The following is a 16,602-nucleotide window of genomic DNA, read 5'->3' on the forward strand; positions in this document are numbered from 1 at the left end:
TTGGGTCTGAGGCACCAAGAGATCCTGAAATCTCTGATGGAATTACAATCAAATTACTGGTGGCCGGGAATGAGCGTAGATATTTACAATTTTGCAAAAAATTGTGAGGACTGCAACAGAAATCGTAGTTGTGAACCGGACCAGCCAACAGCCTAGATACCATTATTAGAGAGCATCAGGCCATCTATATCGCAGAAATCCGGCCGGAGAAACGCGTCCCAATAATTATTAAGACTGAATTCACTTAAAAATGTAGAACCTAGCGCTCGGCTGACGCCAGAACTGTTATACAAGATTTGCGAGTCTTTATCGGCACATACGCAATTGGCATGCTACATTCTGATCAGGGTCCTGCGTTTAGCTCTCTAGCTTACAAAGAGGTCATGAACAGCATGGGCATTGCATTGCGGTACTCTTCTCCCTTCCATCCTGAGGGAAATGCGGTAGTGAAAAGAAAAAAACGGGACATAAAGCAATCTATAACGGCGAGGGTATTAGGTTCGGGTGATGGGTGGGTCAAACATTTAACAAGTGTCCAACGTAGTCTTAATAATCTGCCAAGAAATTCTCTAAAAGGTCTCACTCCATACGAACTATTGTTCGGCACTAGAATGCACATTCAGGATCTTGATTGTCACACTTCAGTGGTAGAAGAAAAACCCTTTGATATCAAATATCGTTTGGCTGTTTTACAGGATTTAAATGAAAAAAGAAAAAACCTGAGTAACAAAGTTAAAACAACAGCCGACAGCCACTGAAGAAAAACCACCTGTCCCAGCAAGACCTGTGTGGATTCCAAAGATCTGGTCAGAGAGAAGATCACGGTGAAGAAGGAATTTGGGCCTTCTTACAGAAAAGCAGTACCTGTCTTAGCTATCAGCGGAACAAGATCAGTTGTACTACCGCCCTTTGCTGGTAAAAAGGAGAACAGAGTTGTATCCATCAACCTGGTAAAACCACAATCATGTGGCCAATAATAAGTAGTAGGCCAAGTGGACTCCCAAGAAATCGCAGAATACCGAAATTTGCTACAATCCAAGAGGCTCATACTGAGAGACTAATCACATTTGATAAACCTGCAGTGAATAACAAAGGACTATGCAATAATGCCATGGAACTAGTACCTCTTGAAACACAAATTGCAACAGTTCGTCAAGAAACACCAGTCTATAATGATGTAGCCTCTGACTATGCTAATGAAACAAAGAAAAATGCAAAAGCAAATGAAAATCCGGAAATAATTCCAACAATTGACAGAACTGCATCTGGCTACTTCATCAACTTAGACGACTTCTCTGAAGATCCCAAGCGAGCATGAAGAATCGCCTCCAACAAAAACTTTCAAAAACAAAGTAATTGAACTTTTTCACCAACTAAAAGAAACATATCTGATTTCACCATGGATTGAATTTTGGATTGTGCTAGGTGTATTTACTCTCCTGCTTTGGCTCATCATGGTTCTATGTTTGGGAAAATTCATAGATGGAAAATATAGTACAATGGGCACAGCAAGTCAGAACATCAACTTGGTCCTAAAGCCTCACTCATTCTCCCACATCGAGAAAAGAGAACTGACATCAGTTAACATTTCAGCCAATCCAATACCCGGTGGGGTAGCATGGGACAGAACTGATAATGACATTTTTGGCCCGGTTGAGCTCTTGAAATATCCACACCAGTTCAAGGTTTCATTAAGTGACTTTGTGACACCAAGTACCTTCTCTGATGATTGGGACTTTGAAAACATTAGTAATATGATGTCAGATTTAGTAATGTCAGCCAAATTTACATAACATGATTACTTACAGGGTTCATCGAATTATGAAGAGTTATACTGTTATAATTATTAAGGTGATCACTATTTGCATAAAACTGCTCAGCCTAGAAATGTTTTATCGTATAACCAATGGGAACACTGTCCAACTCCACCAAAAGGCAGTTCGAAAACATTTTATGAGAAATTCCAGTACTTCTCAGGGTTTAATAACAGTGATCCAGAAACGTTTTATTGTAAAATGTTATTTAGGACAGGAATGAAAACAATGTTGACAAATACTAAATTGATTTACTCGGAAAATTTTTATAAAATGTCTACATTTGGTTTCGAATTTTGGAAAAACACCATTGAAACGAAAACGATCTGGGGTTCCAAAAATTGGCAAGTACAAGGCCTAGAAGCATTATTTAGGGCCTGCATGATCCCAGAACAAATGATATTCCTGAATGACACAATTCAACAAACTACTTGTCTTGGCCTAGCTAAGATAAAAGACTTAAATACACCGTCTATTCCGAAACCCATAACTGATAGTGACAGCACTACAGATGTGGAGATAGACGTATCCCATATTTTACACCAAAACAGAACACATCCTGATTGGAAAAAGTGGTTGATCTGGCCAACAGACACGAATAACTGTCAAGATAGATTCCTGAACAAAACACAGGGGTTCAAAATGACCAGACCAGACCCAAGATACTCCCAGAGACAACATCCAGGGATAGTTACAACATACAGTGTAGGGAAACTATGCCTTGAGTGGCTAGAGAAATCCATACTGGTTGAAATTAAGCAACACTTGACTTTACTTAAAGACGGTGCTGACTTGCGCGATTTCATATTGGGACCACGCAAACAGCGTCAAAAACGTTTCATAGCGGCCAGTATATACGCTGCGTACAACGAAGCTTGGAAAGTAATGCAAATTGAAACAGCAGAAAAAATACGAGAAATTGATCGTATAAATTTGGAAAAATCACTTTCTGTAGTGGAAAATGGGTTAATGACTCTGTCCTCCAGAATATATTCACTGGACAGCATTGTATCATCTGCTTTTGATATAATAGAGCAGGACTTACTAATGTTACAACAAGGTCAGTCTCAATTACGTTCTATTGTACAGCTTGGTTGGACGTTGCAAAATCTGTGTTCAGTCTATGTACCATGGCGTTTAATCAACACAACGTCATTATTCGGTATCTTTAACCTTACTGATAAACAAATCAGTTTGGCACAAAGAGGAGCAGACTATACGATTCTGAGCATTAAAAAACTTGAGAGATTACCATTGACAATGTCAGAGAGACCTGTCATTGAATGGATAATACACGGAACGATTACAATTCCAATAACAACTTTCCAGTTTAAATACTGCCAAGAGTATATACCTGCAGGCCAGTATGAAAGGTTGGGTAAAGAATACATCAAATCAACCTGGAACTTACCTTATACACACAGATGTTATAGTGAAGGGAAAAAGGAGGTATTCCTTAGTGGTAGCAATTGCAAAAAATCACTAAGCGGTACACTTCTGTGTCAAGGTATTAATTTGCATGGAGCCTGCGAAGGGTCTTCGAATAACCTTTCATGTCACCTGCATGGCACGCCTGCAAAACAGATAGAGCCATTTTTTAGACCACTTTCTAACGGCAGTTACGTTTTAATAAGTGACCACAGCTGTTGTGGCATGCTGTCAGGAAAAGCCTATCTGAGGACCGTAACTTCCAGGGCCGTATGCTGTATGCAAGTATTGTATCCACACAGCAATCCAGATATGGGGGCTGCGTATGGCCTTCCTTGAATATCTCTTCTAATCGAATTGATACCTTAAGCAGAATGAAGTCTATTCTTTTACAGACAACTGTGCCTTTAACGTCATCCAAAGAAATGTATGATCTGCAAGTGGCAAGGACATCGGCAGAGATACATTCCCTTTTATCGACAAATTGCCACGTGCATTTCGTAGAAGTGTTAAGCCAAATCTTAAACATGTCTGATACCAGTGGCATCACACATTTATTTAAGACAGTTTTTTCTGGACTGTTGGCACCCTTTGAAACAGTTTTTGTCCATTCTGTCTTTGGGGGCCTACCCTTAATCCTGGGACTCGTGGCAGGAATTTTATTTTTGTTCTTCCTGCTCCGATATGGCAAGCCAATCCACAGACAAGACTCCAGCAACGATGGAAGAAACGATCCTAGCAATACGATACCGAGACCGTATCACTAAGGTCCTCGGATTGGCCCGGCTAAGAGATCTGAATACAACCTGGTTTCTTTCATTCAGACCAATCTGGCAGAATTGTATCTTACCTGTGCTTCGATGTCTGCTATGCGGAGAAGAATGCATGTTGGACGTCTGTCTTACACTACCATCAGCAGTACCAAAGGATATCGATACTTTGCTAGGTCCTGTAACGACTCATGCATCGTGTTGTCCCCAGCGGCTACCCATTCTGATGACCGCATTCGTTGAGACTTCACCACTACGAGTAGGTGGCGGTGGGGTACAAGAGCACAGCAGCACCAAACAGGTACAACCTTCTGTGAGCATTGCTGATCCAAACATCGATGATAGCAATCACGCAGAGAACTGCACAGTTGCAGTATTTTCAAACTTGGTCGAACTTTCACCTGATGTTGTAGACCAATTTGTTACGAGTCTGTCTGAAATGATGTTCTCTCCAGTGAACGAGAATAACTCTTAAAAAAACAATGAGCACACAGCATTCCCTGAACTCTGAATTCAGCCTCCAGTTTTGATAAACAAAGCTACAGAAAATATTTGGAACTATTTTTCCCCTGAAAGCGAAATTATTTTTGTCCATTTTCCAAAATATTTACCTTTTTTTGGCACATGGTACTCTGCTTAAAGTAGAACTATTCTTATAGAACAGAGCTTCTATTTTTGGGCTACTAAAGACAATATTTTACCTCAGCCTCTAGCATATATACAGCATTTTGTATAAATATGTGATGGAATCGACCTTCTTTTCTGTATTCAGAGCCATTTCATGTGTAATTTTCGCAATTCATTCAGCTGATATATATATGCATTTATCTGAATGATGACACTGCTTGAAAAGCGTACAGTACCAACACTCATTTTCGTGTATTTGCCATATACCATTTCAAATGCGAAATATGTCTTTTGGGGTGGGTTGGAAAACACACATGCATCGTTAAATGTTTACTATTGTTTAGTTTTTTAGTAATGATAGACATTAATCCGTGGAGTGGGTGTTGTGTTTCTATCTAGGACCCTAATTCGATAGTCCCGATTCATGCCCTTATGTGGTTATAATCAATAATATCCTGATAAAGGCATAAGAATCAGATCCATATTCAGTAATAGCCCATGCAGTCCAAAGCACAGCACGGCTATTCCCATCGACTCCTAGAAAGCACAACGCGTTCTTTAAACAAACCAAGCCTCCAGCAGCCCGGGAAATCCCCCCTGCTTTTGTTTAGATTTGAACAAGAACTCCTGGAGTCCAGAAAGAACTGTTAGTTCTAAGTGACGTCTTATGTCCAACCTTACGTCAACTCGGCACCTTTCAGGTATAAATATACCAACAGTTGCCTTAAGCGAACACACGGTGGTTTGGAGAAGGGCGGCCATCTACTTGCCCGAGAGTCCAGCTGATGCAAGAGCTCACGGAAGCCGCCCCTCCCGTTTGACGCACTGAGAGAGACGCTGTCTTTTTCTCCAGCCGAGAAAATCCAGCTCCGGTGTTTCCAGCCTACCCTTGCGGGTTGCTGGGGGATCGAGTCCTGGGGAAAGAGATACCAGACCTCCCACATTCTATTACCAAGGTACGGAGTGGACTAAACCCTTAAGAGAATTCTTGATGCAGATTCTTGGCAAAACAATCTTAACCAACTTAACTTAAACTGCTACTTACTCACTCCTTCTCAAGTATTAGGCTTAGGTCAGGTACACCGGGGTAGGCGTAGTTAGAAGCACCAGTTGAGTACGTTAGTCAAATGTTTTTTATGTATGTATATATTTTATCCATTTTAAAGTATCATATGGCTAAGAAACCATATCAATGCTTTTACAGTATTATTTAATAATACTACTTTTACTGTACGCACTTTACTTTATGATACGTATTGCAATTGTGGCAATTCATTTCTCTTGCATGAGAAAGAAGACTGCTCAATAAATAACACCTTTTATTGAAAACGCCCGTCTCTCCATTTCTCTGCACTCTGGTGAAACTAAGTATGCACTGCTGACTGAGTGAAATAGCTGCCTATTGTTTTCACACGACTCTAGAGATAAACTCTTATTCTGAGGGAGCAAAGTTGTCATGTTTATGCGGTTGTCAGAAACTGAATCCCTTCTCGTCTGAATCAGGGAAGTTCAGCCCTCCCTATTCATTCAAGAAAGTGTCTAGTGACCTCTAAGCTAGCTGGCGCAAACCTAAATTAAGTTTAACATAGTCAGTAGAGACCTAGATAACCTCAGTGCTACGTCTACACTGCTGTTTATGTTATTCCAAGGCGCAGAGCCTATTGGGAAAATAGGAACTACACTACACTAGTGACGTAACATAAGTACAAAGCGGGCGTGTGGTGAGACTGCTGTGCCTATGTGTGGCTGTGCTTGGGGAGTGACACTGGTTCAGGTGCTGTGTCGTGGCCAGCTAGCCACGGCCACATGAAGACTACCCTGGTTTGTAAAGCACGTGAAAAGTGTAGGGGGTGGTTTTTTGTATGTCAGGGTCACCCACATGCTCACAGGATAGATCGGCGAGGTGTTGGCAGGTCACAAGTTAGACAAGGGAAACCTAGCAAACCTTTACATTTTTGAAAACTAGACACCCAGGGGAATCCAGGATGGGGTGACTCTTACCAGGTTCTGTTACCCAGAATCCCTTGCAAATCTCAAATGTTGTAAAAAAAATAAAAACATTTTCCTCACACTTCTGTGATGTTCTGGAATCTGCGTGGATCAATAAATTTCCTACCACCCACCGTTCCCCCAGGTCTCCCGATAAAAATAGTACCTCACTCGCTTACGTGGGTCAAGCACCCTCGAAGGGCAAGGACCCAAAACGTATTGAGGAGACATTAAAATTACCTATCAGAAAACAAAGCTGGTTTTGCAAGGGGGGTCATCTGGGTTTTTGGCCCCGAGCTCGGCGGCATCCTGGCAAATCTCCCAAACCCACACATTTCTGAAAACTAGACACCCGTGAGAGTACAGCGAGGTATATCTTGCGTGGATCCCCCAACGTTTTCCTACCCAGAATCCACTACAAATCTCACATTTAGCTAGAGAAAATACATTCTCCACATATTTAAGTGTGGAATCACTGTGCTGGCACAAATGTCATACCCCACAGTGTTCCCCTCAGTCTCCCGAGCAAAATGATACCTCACCTGTGTGGGTGGGACAAGGGCCTGTGACTGGGAAGAGCCAAAAACACAGGGATTAAGGGTATAGCACCAAGAATTCTAAGCGCTACATTTTATTTTAAAATAAGTTTTTAGCCAATTCTGCATTGGACACCCACACCTAGCAGCGAAAGGGTTAAAATGTTACACAAATAAATAATTGAATACAAAACATATGTAGAGTTGGCAGGCAAAACATGCTGATCAGATTTCTGAATTTAAAGGGAATTGTGACTGCTTATCTTAAACAGAAATGTCTCCACAGACAAGAGGAAAAAGTACAGCATACATGTTACAACTTTAATAAACTACCTCTCTAAACTAAGCTACAGAGCTGCTCGTAGGAGGTATGCAGGGCTAGGTGATGACGCAATGTGACAATTTCAAAGGTCATTTAAAAAAGTTTAAAGTGAAAGATTGATTATTTCACTGATCCCACCAAAAGTTGTCAACACAATTTACTGCGGGATTTTCCTTCAGAGCTAAAACCATTCACAGTACACAGTACACCGTTAAATTTACGTTTCGCAATATTCAGTGAATCTGTTCTTGCCTTTTCCTCTTTGCTTTGAAGAGAATATCATCTATCGTAGCTTTCAATGACCCAGACTCGTCTTCTTTCAGAACCTCCCTGCAAGAAAACAGTTTGTGAATAACTAGCTTTGAAAAGCAATATGAAACTATAACAATTTTTAAAAAGGCAAACTTTACCATGTTCTTTCGTAGCCACCTTCCCAGCGCTTAGTCTTTTCAATTTCGTCATCCATTTCTTTCTTTATAATCAAATATCTTTGGGAAGAAACTGCAATTTGATGAAAAAAAATTGATTAATGCACCTGTCAATAAAGAGAACCTATATTTTCATTTTTAACTGCTGCATGTGTCGAAACACTGACTTAAGCTTGCCTACTTCATTCAAGCACCAGGCACTTGCAAAGACACACAGGATGGTTATGTTTGTTCCTAAATCACTTGTCATCGCGCCCACAAAATAAATAAAGAACTCATTCATAAAAAGATCTGTAAATAATTAAAATGATGGCTATGATTCTTTTTACCAACAGAGCAGCTCTGAATGAAGAAGTTTCCTTCATAAAGTTCCCTTCAGGAACTTCACGTCCCCCCATCATTGTCATCTTCAGACTCCCTTTCCTGTGTCCTTGGTGGCTCACAAATATACCCCCTGAATTTGTTCCAAGCCCCCATACCCTGCTCCACTTCTGAGGACACCCTCGATTAATAAATGCTGTTTTCTCTGCCACCATGGCTGTGTCTAGATCCCCACACCATGCATTGAGTGTGGGAGACTCTCCCGGACCCCACATTTGTGCTATATTGCGCTTCGCTACCATTATTCCCAGTGTGGCCCACGTCTGCGCCGGGCGTATAAGATTGTTCGGTTCCCACACATTCAGTAAGCATCTTCTAGGCTGCGGCGTTAATGATACCTCCAAGTCTGTGATATGATCCTCATTACTTTCACCCAATACTCCGTGATCTTCGGACACTCCCACACAGTATGAAAGAACATACCCTCCTCCCCACATCGTCTCAGACAGTACAGGTGCAATGCTGTCCCTATTTTATGTAGGGTGTGTCTCGTATAATAAGTTCTATGTAAAATTTTTAGCTGCACTAGTTCGAGTCGTCTTGAGGGTATGCCCACCTCCCGCGGGGAGGCCGTCGCCTCCTACCAATCGAAGTCTTCGAAGTCCCCCACGTCTTGAGACCACTTTCCTCTAAGTGACACGGTTGGGGCAGGCAAATTGTTTACTAATTTGCGGTATGTGAGGGAAGTCATGCGCTTCAGTATGTACTCTGTCAGTAGTCTGTTGTCCAGAGGGGGTAGCCTCTGGAACCTCAGAGTTGGATGGTAAGACCGCCTGCAGCACATGTTTTATCTGCATATACTTAAAAAGTTCAGTAGGCACTAGCTCATAATGTGTTTGGAGACGTTCAAATGTCTTTACCTCCCCTTTGTACCACATGTCACCCACAGTGGATATATCGATAGCGTCCCATTTATCAAATCCTTTGCAATTTCGAAGGCTGCTCAAGCGTTGTGTGTCCCATAGAGGGGTAAGCTGGGTTATTATTCCTTTCCAGCCTAACTTAGAGTGTGCTTCATGCCACATGTGGACCGTCTGCCTTGTGGGACCAACTACCGCTGGCGTTTGTTTCCTGTTATAGAGTGTCAACATCATGCCTTCAACCCACATCCCGCTCCTATCTGCCTTAAAAGCCGGATCTGTCTGTGGGGCATGTATCCATTGGTTGACTACCTTCAGTTGGGCCACCCAATAATATATCTGTATGTCGAGGAGTGCAATGCCGCCATCGTACCATCCTCTAGTCAATTTACGCTGAGCTATGCGCGCAGGTCTGTTCCCCCATAACAGCCCGGACACCTGAGTCGCTTTTTTTTGTTTTAATAGTCCGCTGGCACTGGGTAAGGGGTATTTTCCAACACATAGAGGAAACGAGGAAACGCCATCATTTTAAAAAGCGCCACCTTTCCCAACAACGTCAACGGAAGAGTCTCCCAATGATCTGCATCCCTTTTTAAACGCTGCAGGGGGGGCATTAGATTCCTTTTTATAAACTCGCCCGGGTCTGCTGTGATATAGATACCTAGATATTTAAAGGCATCTCCAGAGACCTGCAGCGGGCAGTTCTTTGGGAGCTGCGGCGGTGGACCATGGAGCACAAATAGTATTGATTTTGACCAATTTATTGTGTACCCTGAAGCTCGCCCATAAAGTTCACATATATTCAGGAGTAGCAGAACGGACCGCTTAGGGGAGGCCAGGTTGAGTAAAACGTCATCCGCATATAGCGAGATGCGGTCTTCCCATTCTTCCGTCCACTTAATACCTCGGATCATTGACTCCCATCTGATCCATGCGGCCAACGGTTCCAACACTAGAGCGAAAAGCAGCGGTGACAGCGGGCATCCCTGACACGTGCCCCGGGTCAATGAAAAGTCGTGGGATATTTGACCATTAGCAGTCACGTGCGCCATTGGTTTTGAGTACAGGAGAAGGCCGAAGCCCAAGTGCTGCAGCACAGCGAACAAGAAGGGCCATTCCACCATATTGAATGCCATACGAGCGTTCGAGGACAGGAAAACAGCCGGCTCTTGGAGATAGGGCTTGCGGGCCAGTACTCCATGCAAACGTCTTAAGTTTAATGCTATATTTCTATTGGGCATGAACCCGGACTGATCCAGGTGAATCAGGGTAGTGAGGTGTGGGGTCAGTCTGATCGCAAGGAGTTTCGCTAGAATTTTGGCCTCAGCGTTTATTAAGGATATGGGGCGATAGGAGGTACAGTCCTCCGGCGGCTTCACCGGCTTCGGGATCGCCACCACTGTGGCCAGGGTTTGATCCAATGGGAGCTCACCTGTCTGTAGACTATCACAGTACATATTCAGCATATGTGGGGCCACCATACCCGCCGTCCTTTTATAAAGGTCTACAGGAATGCCGTTAGGCCCCACCGCCCTTACCTTACATTTTTGGTTGTTTTTTTAAGACCGGTCACATGAAGAAAAAAAAGAATCTCTCAGTTCCCTTGCCTCATCTAAAGCTGAAAGATAGGAGGTAAAGTGTTTTGACTCAAGTAGAAAGAAGCAACATATTGACTAATTAGATTAGTGTGTGCCCAGCTGAACCCCAGGAGAAACATGCAAGTTCAATAACTTTATTTTGCAGATGATTTCAGGTATACATCAATGTGTTAACGTAGCAAAAGTGCTTAAAAGCCAAATTAAAATATCTAGTTTGTTTTGTGCAATGAAAAGGTGAGCACATACATTATAACCAGGGCCACTGGAATTATGCGCCAGGGAAGCGCAAAATTATGCAGTAGGTTTGAGCAAATTGTGCGTGAACAAAGAGTAAATTATGATGCGTAAGCAGCACATTTTGTAATAGTATTTTGTCATATTGACACATGTTATTCACTGTCTGTGCATTGGTTGCACCTCATTAGTACCGATTTAATATTCAAATACAGCAATAAGCAACAGAAAGGTGACCAGTCAACTTTTGCAAAGGGCCGTCTGCTGCACAGCAACACCTGTCACTGCGCTTTAGTCCCTTTTGAACCGTTTGAGCTTTTTTGTTGAAATCTGCAGATTTTGCAGCAGATGATGGATTATGTGGAAAATGCAGCAAATCCATAAAAAATTGAAAATTGCAGCACAATTGCATAACTCCCGTGGCCCGGATTATAACAATCTACATCAAACAGTGTATTGCCACTCAAGTGTTCACATGGTGAAATTGATTCTATGGTGTAAAGAAAGCAATTGTCATTAGGCTTAGTTCAATATTGAGCAAAATAATGAATATTTCCTACATGCAGAGGCTGTGTGTGGCCAATAGGGTAAGGCCGCATACTCAAGGCAATGTTCTATCTAAAAGAAAGCGTACAACTCATTGTCTTTTTGAACTTGAGGGAATCAATAGCTAGTGAATTGAATAGAAGAGGTGAGGCGAACATGGGGAATTTCCAAGACAGGATAACCCTTTGTCACTTGGGATCAAGGACACAGGAGAGGTTTGGCTGCCAGTCCCTCTAATACGAATTTCTAATTAATACAGATCTACTATGTGTATGGATTTTTAAGCAAAGACAAAAACACCTTTTATGGAAGAAGTGCGTGTTTCAGTGTAGCAAAGGGAGAATAAAATTGACCCACAGGCAGGAGAGAGGGTGTCTATAACTGCAACTAAAACTGCGGCTGGTTCCAGGTGACAGACTGACCTTTTGGGAAGAGGCCCTGGAACAGGGGGGGAAAGGAGAGAAGCTGTCCCTTAGCCTCTTCACTGACTATGCCTAGTCAAGCGAAGTGACTGACCAGAGAAAGATTATCACCAAAACATCAATTAGGTAATCAGTTTAAACATTCTCCCTAGTACGTTCTACATTTGGAACATTTTATGTCAAATCACTCTCCAACGCGCAGCACATCTTGCTTCACACATTACACTCCAGTCCTGGGTTCCACATGACCATAATGATGTATCATTTAGGTTCTTCTGCCACCAAACCCTGGCTAGATCGTATCCTGGAGTTTGAGTGCTGTTTAGTATAATGGGTCCTGCTTTCCTGTGGAGAGCCTAACCCCTACATACATGTCTATTGGACTTTACTCTCTATGGGCTTCAATCCACCCAGTCTGGTTTCCCTATATCCTTTATTATGTCTTCGGCCTTTCTTCGTCTTTGCCCCATACAAGTCTAGGTGCAGTCACATCCCTTCACAAAGGATTCACTGCATCTGGTAAATGTATTGCACTTGGCTCTCTCCATGCACGCTCCACAGAGCTTCTAGCTATTTTAATGTGTGCTCAGTACTCACGATATAAGTACAATTACAATTACTCCACTTCCAGCAACCGTCTTTATTACAAGACTCCATGCAAAACATTGCTGTTATGTTTTTACTGTAAGGGGTGTTCCTACTTTCTGTGTGCTTTAGATATTCTTTATTACTTGACCCCTCGCTCATAATTACCTGTGTTGGAGTACAGCCCTGCATTTCCCTGAGCCTTGTTTCTACACTCAGCTCCTCTTGCTCCATTCCCTTTGTCCTCTCTTATTTTTTATGTTGAAACCTTGGTTATTGTTTGCAGGCGGTGCCAGTGAGTTCCATGGTTTGGTGCCTCTTCCACCGAGATTGACTTCACACTCTTTCTGTAAAAGCTTCTGTGTGTTTTCCAAGTCTCTGTGAGATTACCTGCTCCTTACTTTACCGTTCAATGTTATACATATAGACAGAGCACTTTCTGCAGAGCAAAGAAACTAACACTTATGGTAATCGGTCAATTCTTCTCTTACTTTGTAATTTCCTATTGCAATTCCATTTGTTTACTCTACTATATATTTGTTGCCTTTCTACTTCAATTTTAGACAGGCATTACCCCAACCAGTCCAGACTAGTCTGTAGATCCCACTCGATTCCAGCCATATCCTCCTCCTCTTAAGTTTTCAAGTACTTCTCAGAGTGTGCTAAGTTAAACCAATGCTCCAGAATCCTCTTGTTCCCAGCAGAGAGTAAGTTCTTCCATTTGTTAGTCTAGTCCCTGCCACAGCTGGGGTCCTGACACAAACAAACCCAACCAGTAATAAACAAAATGGACTGATAAATGTGTTTTTCCTGCATCTAGAATTGTAATGCAAGGCTATGTACCACAGAATAGGAGTAGCAAACTTAAACTGATTGTCCCAACCTCCTATACGAATAATATACGTATGTAATGTGAACATAAACAAATATATAAAATGTTTCCAAAATGTCTAGGTCAGACACTTATCAATAATATTGCTGGAGGACATCCAAAAGATCCCCTACCTTTCTGTAGTGCCAGTCTATATTTATAGAATTAAATTCGCACAATTTCACACAAGCATCAATATTCACTAGATAGAAAGGTAAAGGGCACTGAATCTGTTTTACAATGGATGTAAAACAGCAACATGTGGTTTCAATTACTGGGTTGGAAGAATTTGTGTCTAATCTGTAACAGACTGGACTACAGATTAGACACAACACCTGTGACATTCAAACTATATATATAAGTCCCTTCAACAAGTACATTGCTCCACAGAACTCTTTCATCACCAAGGATTGTGATTTGTTTAAATATATTTGTTTAAATGTATACACTTACATAAGTACGTCTGGTCCTCTTACTTAAGGTTCTATAAATACAGTCCTACCATGTGCCAGGCATCAGGAATTAGACTAACGCATTTCAGTGTGGTGCTCCGCATCACCGCACTGAAATGCATTGTTACGCATAGCGCCTCAGCTTTTACTTAAGCTTGCGCTGCCTAAAACTAAACAGGAGTGGCAGCTGGCATTGCGACATGCGTGTGCTGCTCCCACATGCTTGGGGCTCGGCTGGCTGAGCTAGCAGCAGCTGCTGCAGGCAGTGCTTCAATGTATTGTGTGAGAAAAGGACATTGATTCCTGCCACTATGGGGGTGACATCACGTCCTGCTGCCAGAGTTGAGGGAGGCTGGCTAGTGGTATTTGGGGCAAATCATGGCGCTGGTGTCATGCTCAGATGTCAGCTGAGTAACAATTAAAATGAATGATCAATCCCCCTGCGCCACGGCGAATTCAATTGCCAAGGGAGACAGTCTTCACCACAGAGGCGAGCCAGGTCAGTGATCTTTCTTCATTCCTCAATCCCGTGCCCAGGTTGGTTCCATGCGCACTCCCGATTAATTCAAGTAGCCGTGCTGTGCCACGTCTGTTCCAGCATCAACAACAATAATCTGTCTCCTGAGGAATGACTCTAGGCTATATGACAATGAGGTAACATGTCTCAATTAATTTCAGTATGAATAAGAGCCGGTTTATGCTTCACTCACCCGAAAATGGCTAACAAGGGCTGTGTCCATCGTGAACATTGGGCGAGAAAGCAAAACATACACAATTGATGGACGGAATGCAGAACGAATCAAAACATTCACCCCCAGTCAAGAGATCTGGGTTAAGTCCATCATTCTTTTGCTCACCATGCTACCCTAATTTAGACCTGGCCATATGCAAATCAGTCTTGACCCTGTGCCTCATGGGAACAGTCCAGTCCAGACTGACAAGCCAGGACCTCCCTGGGCCAGAAACAAGCATCCTAGGACCGGTTTCGGGGGTTTCACCCTCTTCAGCCAGGATAGCTTGATTCCAGTGGCACAGTGAGCCTAGGACCCACATCTGGGCATACCTGGCACACTTGGGGCGAGAAAGCAAGAGACACACAATAGATGGACGGAATGCAGAACAGATCAAAACATTCACCCCCAGTCAAGAGATCTGGGTTAAATCCATCATTCTTTTGCTCACCATGCCACCCACTCCAGTAAAAATGGGCTGCTGCAATGTCCTTACTGAGATCCAGTTAACTAACCATTTATTTACTCAAGGTACCTTCACCCCATAAAAACATTCCTCTGGGTACCTTAATCTATCTTACACACACACCGACCACCACCCTATTTTTCGTACAGTACCCACTCATGTATTCACCTGACGGTAATTACGATAGAAAGATCTCCGATAAAGAGCCCCCAGGCCCGTCAGGCATTGCAGCGCCGGCCTGATGAGGAGTGCCCTCTGATGAAGCATAACACCCCACCAGGGGTATGAGGGCATTAAGATCTGACCATTCGGATCCCTTCTGATCCAGGTGGTCAGCTCGGTGATTCCACCACTGACGAGGAACTACTCCACCTTTTTGGTTAGTTAAGGAGCATGGGTGTAGGCCCTTATTAAATATTTAGCTTTTCATCTCTCTGTTGATGAAATAGGCTTATTGAGATGCAGCCATAAAATGTACTAATAGAGAAACACTTTGCAAAAAGCCTGATCAGCAGTCCACTGCAGGTCTCAAGTTTGGTCACCTCACGGCTGAATATACTGTAATCGTCTTGTAATGGTCTTAAGAGGCGTGCTTTCCTGAATTTATTAAGTTAGAATGATGACCTATATTACTATGCGGCACAACTACTGCCGGCTGCGCGATGGTTCGTGGGCACGGATAACTGGGAACTGGGACTCTTGGCGGGCAGGGCGGACGAGAGGGCGCTACAGGTGGCTCTGATGCGAGGTAGAGGAGCAGATGGTACTCTACTGCATATAGTCCGACACACTGCGGGGATTTGGCAGCGGTTTGTTGAGACGGTTTTGCGGCGGGCCCCCTTTCATAGGGAGTTACCGGTGTGGATCCTGGCACCCGTGGCACTGATGGAGGCACACATGTCTTTCCGGGACTGACGAGAGGGCGGCTGTGAGACGCTGGCAGACCTTTATCCGGACGATACATTTGTGACCCTGGGGCGGGCTATGGAGGCCTTCGGACTGACTGGGGGGCAGTACCTGCACTATAGAGGCCTTCAGGAGATGGCGAGTGCGACCTGGCCACAGTACCCGGAGGCGCCTCCGTTGTCCCACATGCTGAACATCATTCTATCCTGTGGCAGGGGACGGCGGCTGATCACATTACTGTACATCGGCCCTGGGAAGCGACTCTGCCCCTCCGGTCTCCCCGTCTTGGGCAGCCAGGGAGGCGGATCTGGGGGTTGCACTAGACCCGGGACAACGTAAACGCATAGGACTCCATACCCGTAAGGTGTCGTGCAATGCGCGGTTTAAGCTGATCCATTTCAATTTTGTACATCGCACATACATGACCCCGGTCTCCCTGCGCCGTATCACTGCGGATAGACCAGATAACTGCCCTAGGTGTGGCATGGAAGGGGCTGGATTTCTGCACCTGGCCTGGGAGTGCCCGCTGGTCGGGGACTTCTGGAAGGCGGTGGTGGACCACATTCGAACGGTCGAGGGCCTCCGAATTGCTTTGACCCCGCTACACTGTTTGCTGGCCCTGGTCCCCAAACCTAA

At 43.6% G+C, this 16,602-nt stretch overlaps 1 protein-coding gene across 1 annotated transcript in view; it reads right to left on the bottom strand.

Annotated features, from left to right (window-relative positions):
- LOC147726772 (general transcription factor IIH subunit 2) overlaps positions 1-16,602 on the bottom strand; it is a 358,867-nt gene that overhangs the window by 336,694 nt on the left and 5,571 nt on the right. Inside the window, exons 2-3 of the mRNA XM_086960819.1 lie at positions 7,897-7,987; positions 7,739-7,816 (exon numbers count right to left, since the gene is read on the bottom strand). Coding sequence (XP_086816945.1) covers positions 7,739-7,816; positions 7,897-7,952 — 134 coding nt within the window. The 5' untranslated portion in view covers positions 7,953-7,987. The remainder of the gene's footprint in view (positions 1-7,738; positions 7,817-7,896; positions 7,988-16,602) is intronic.

This window comes from Lissotriton vulgaris, chromosome 3_1, assembly GCF_964263255.1.
Source record: "Lissotriton vulgaris chromosome 3_1, aLisVul1.2, whole genome shotgun sequence".
In the NCBI taxonomy this organism is placed as follows: Eukaryota; Metazoa; Chordata; class Amphibia; order Caudata; family Salamandridae; genus Lissotriton; species Lissotriton vulgaris.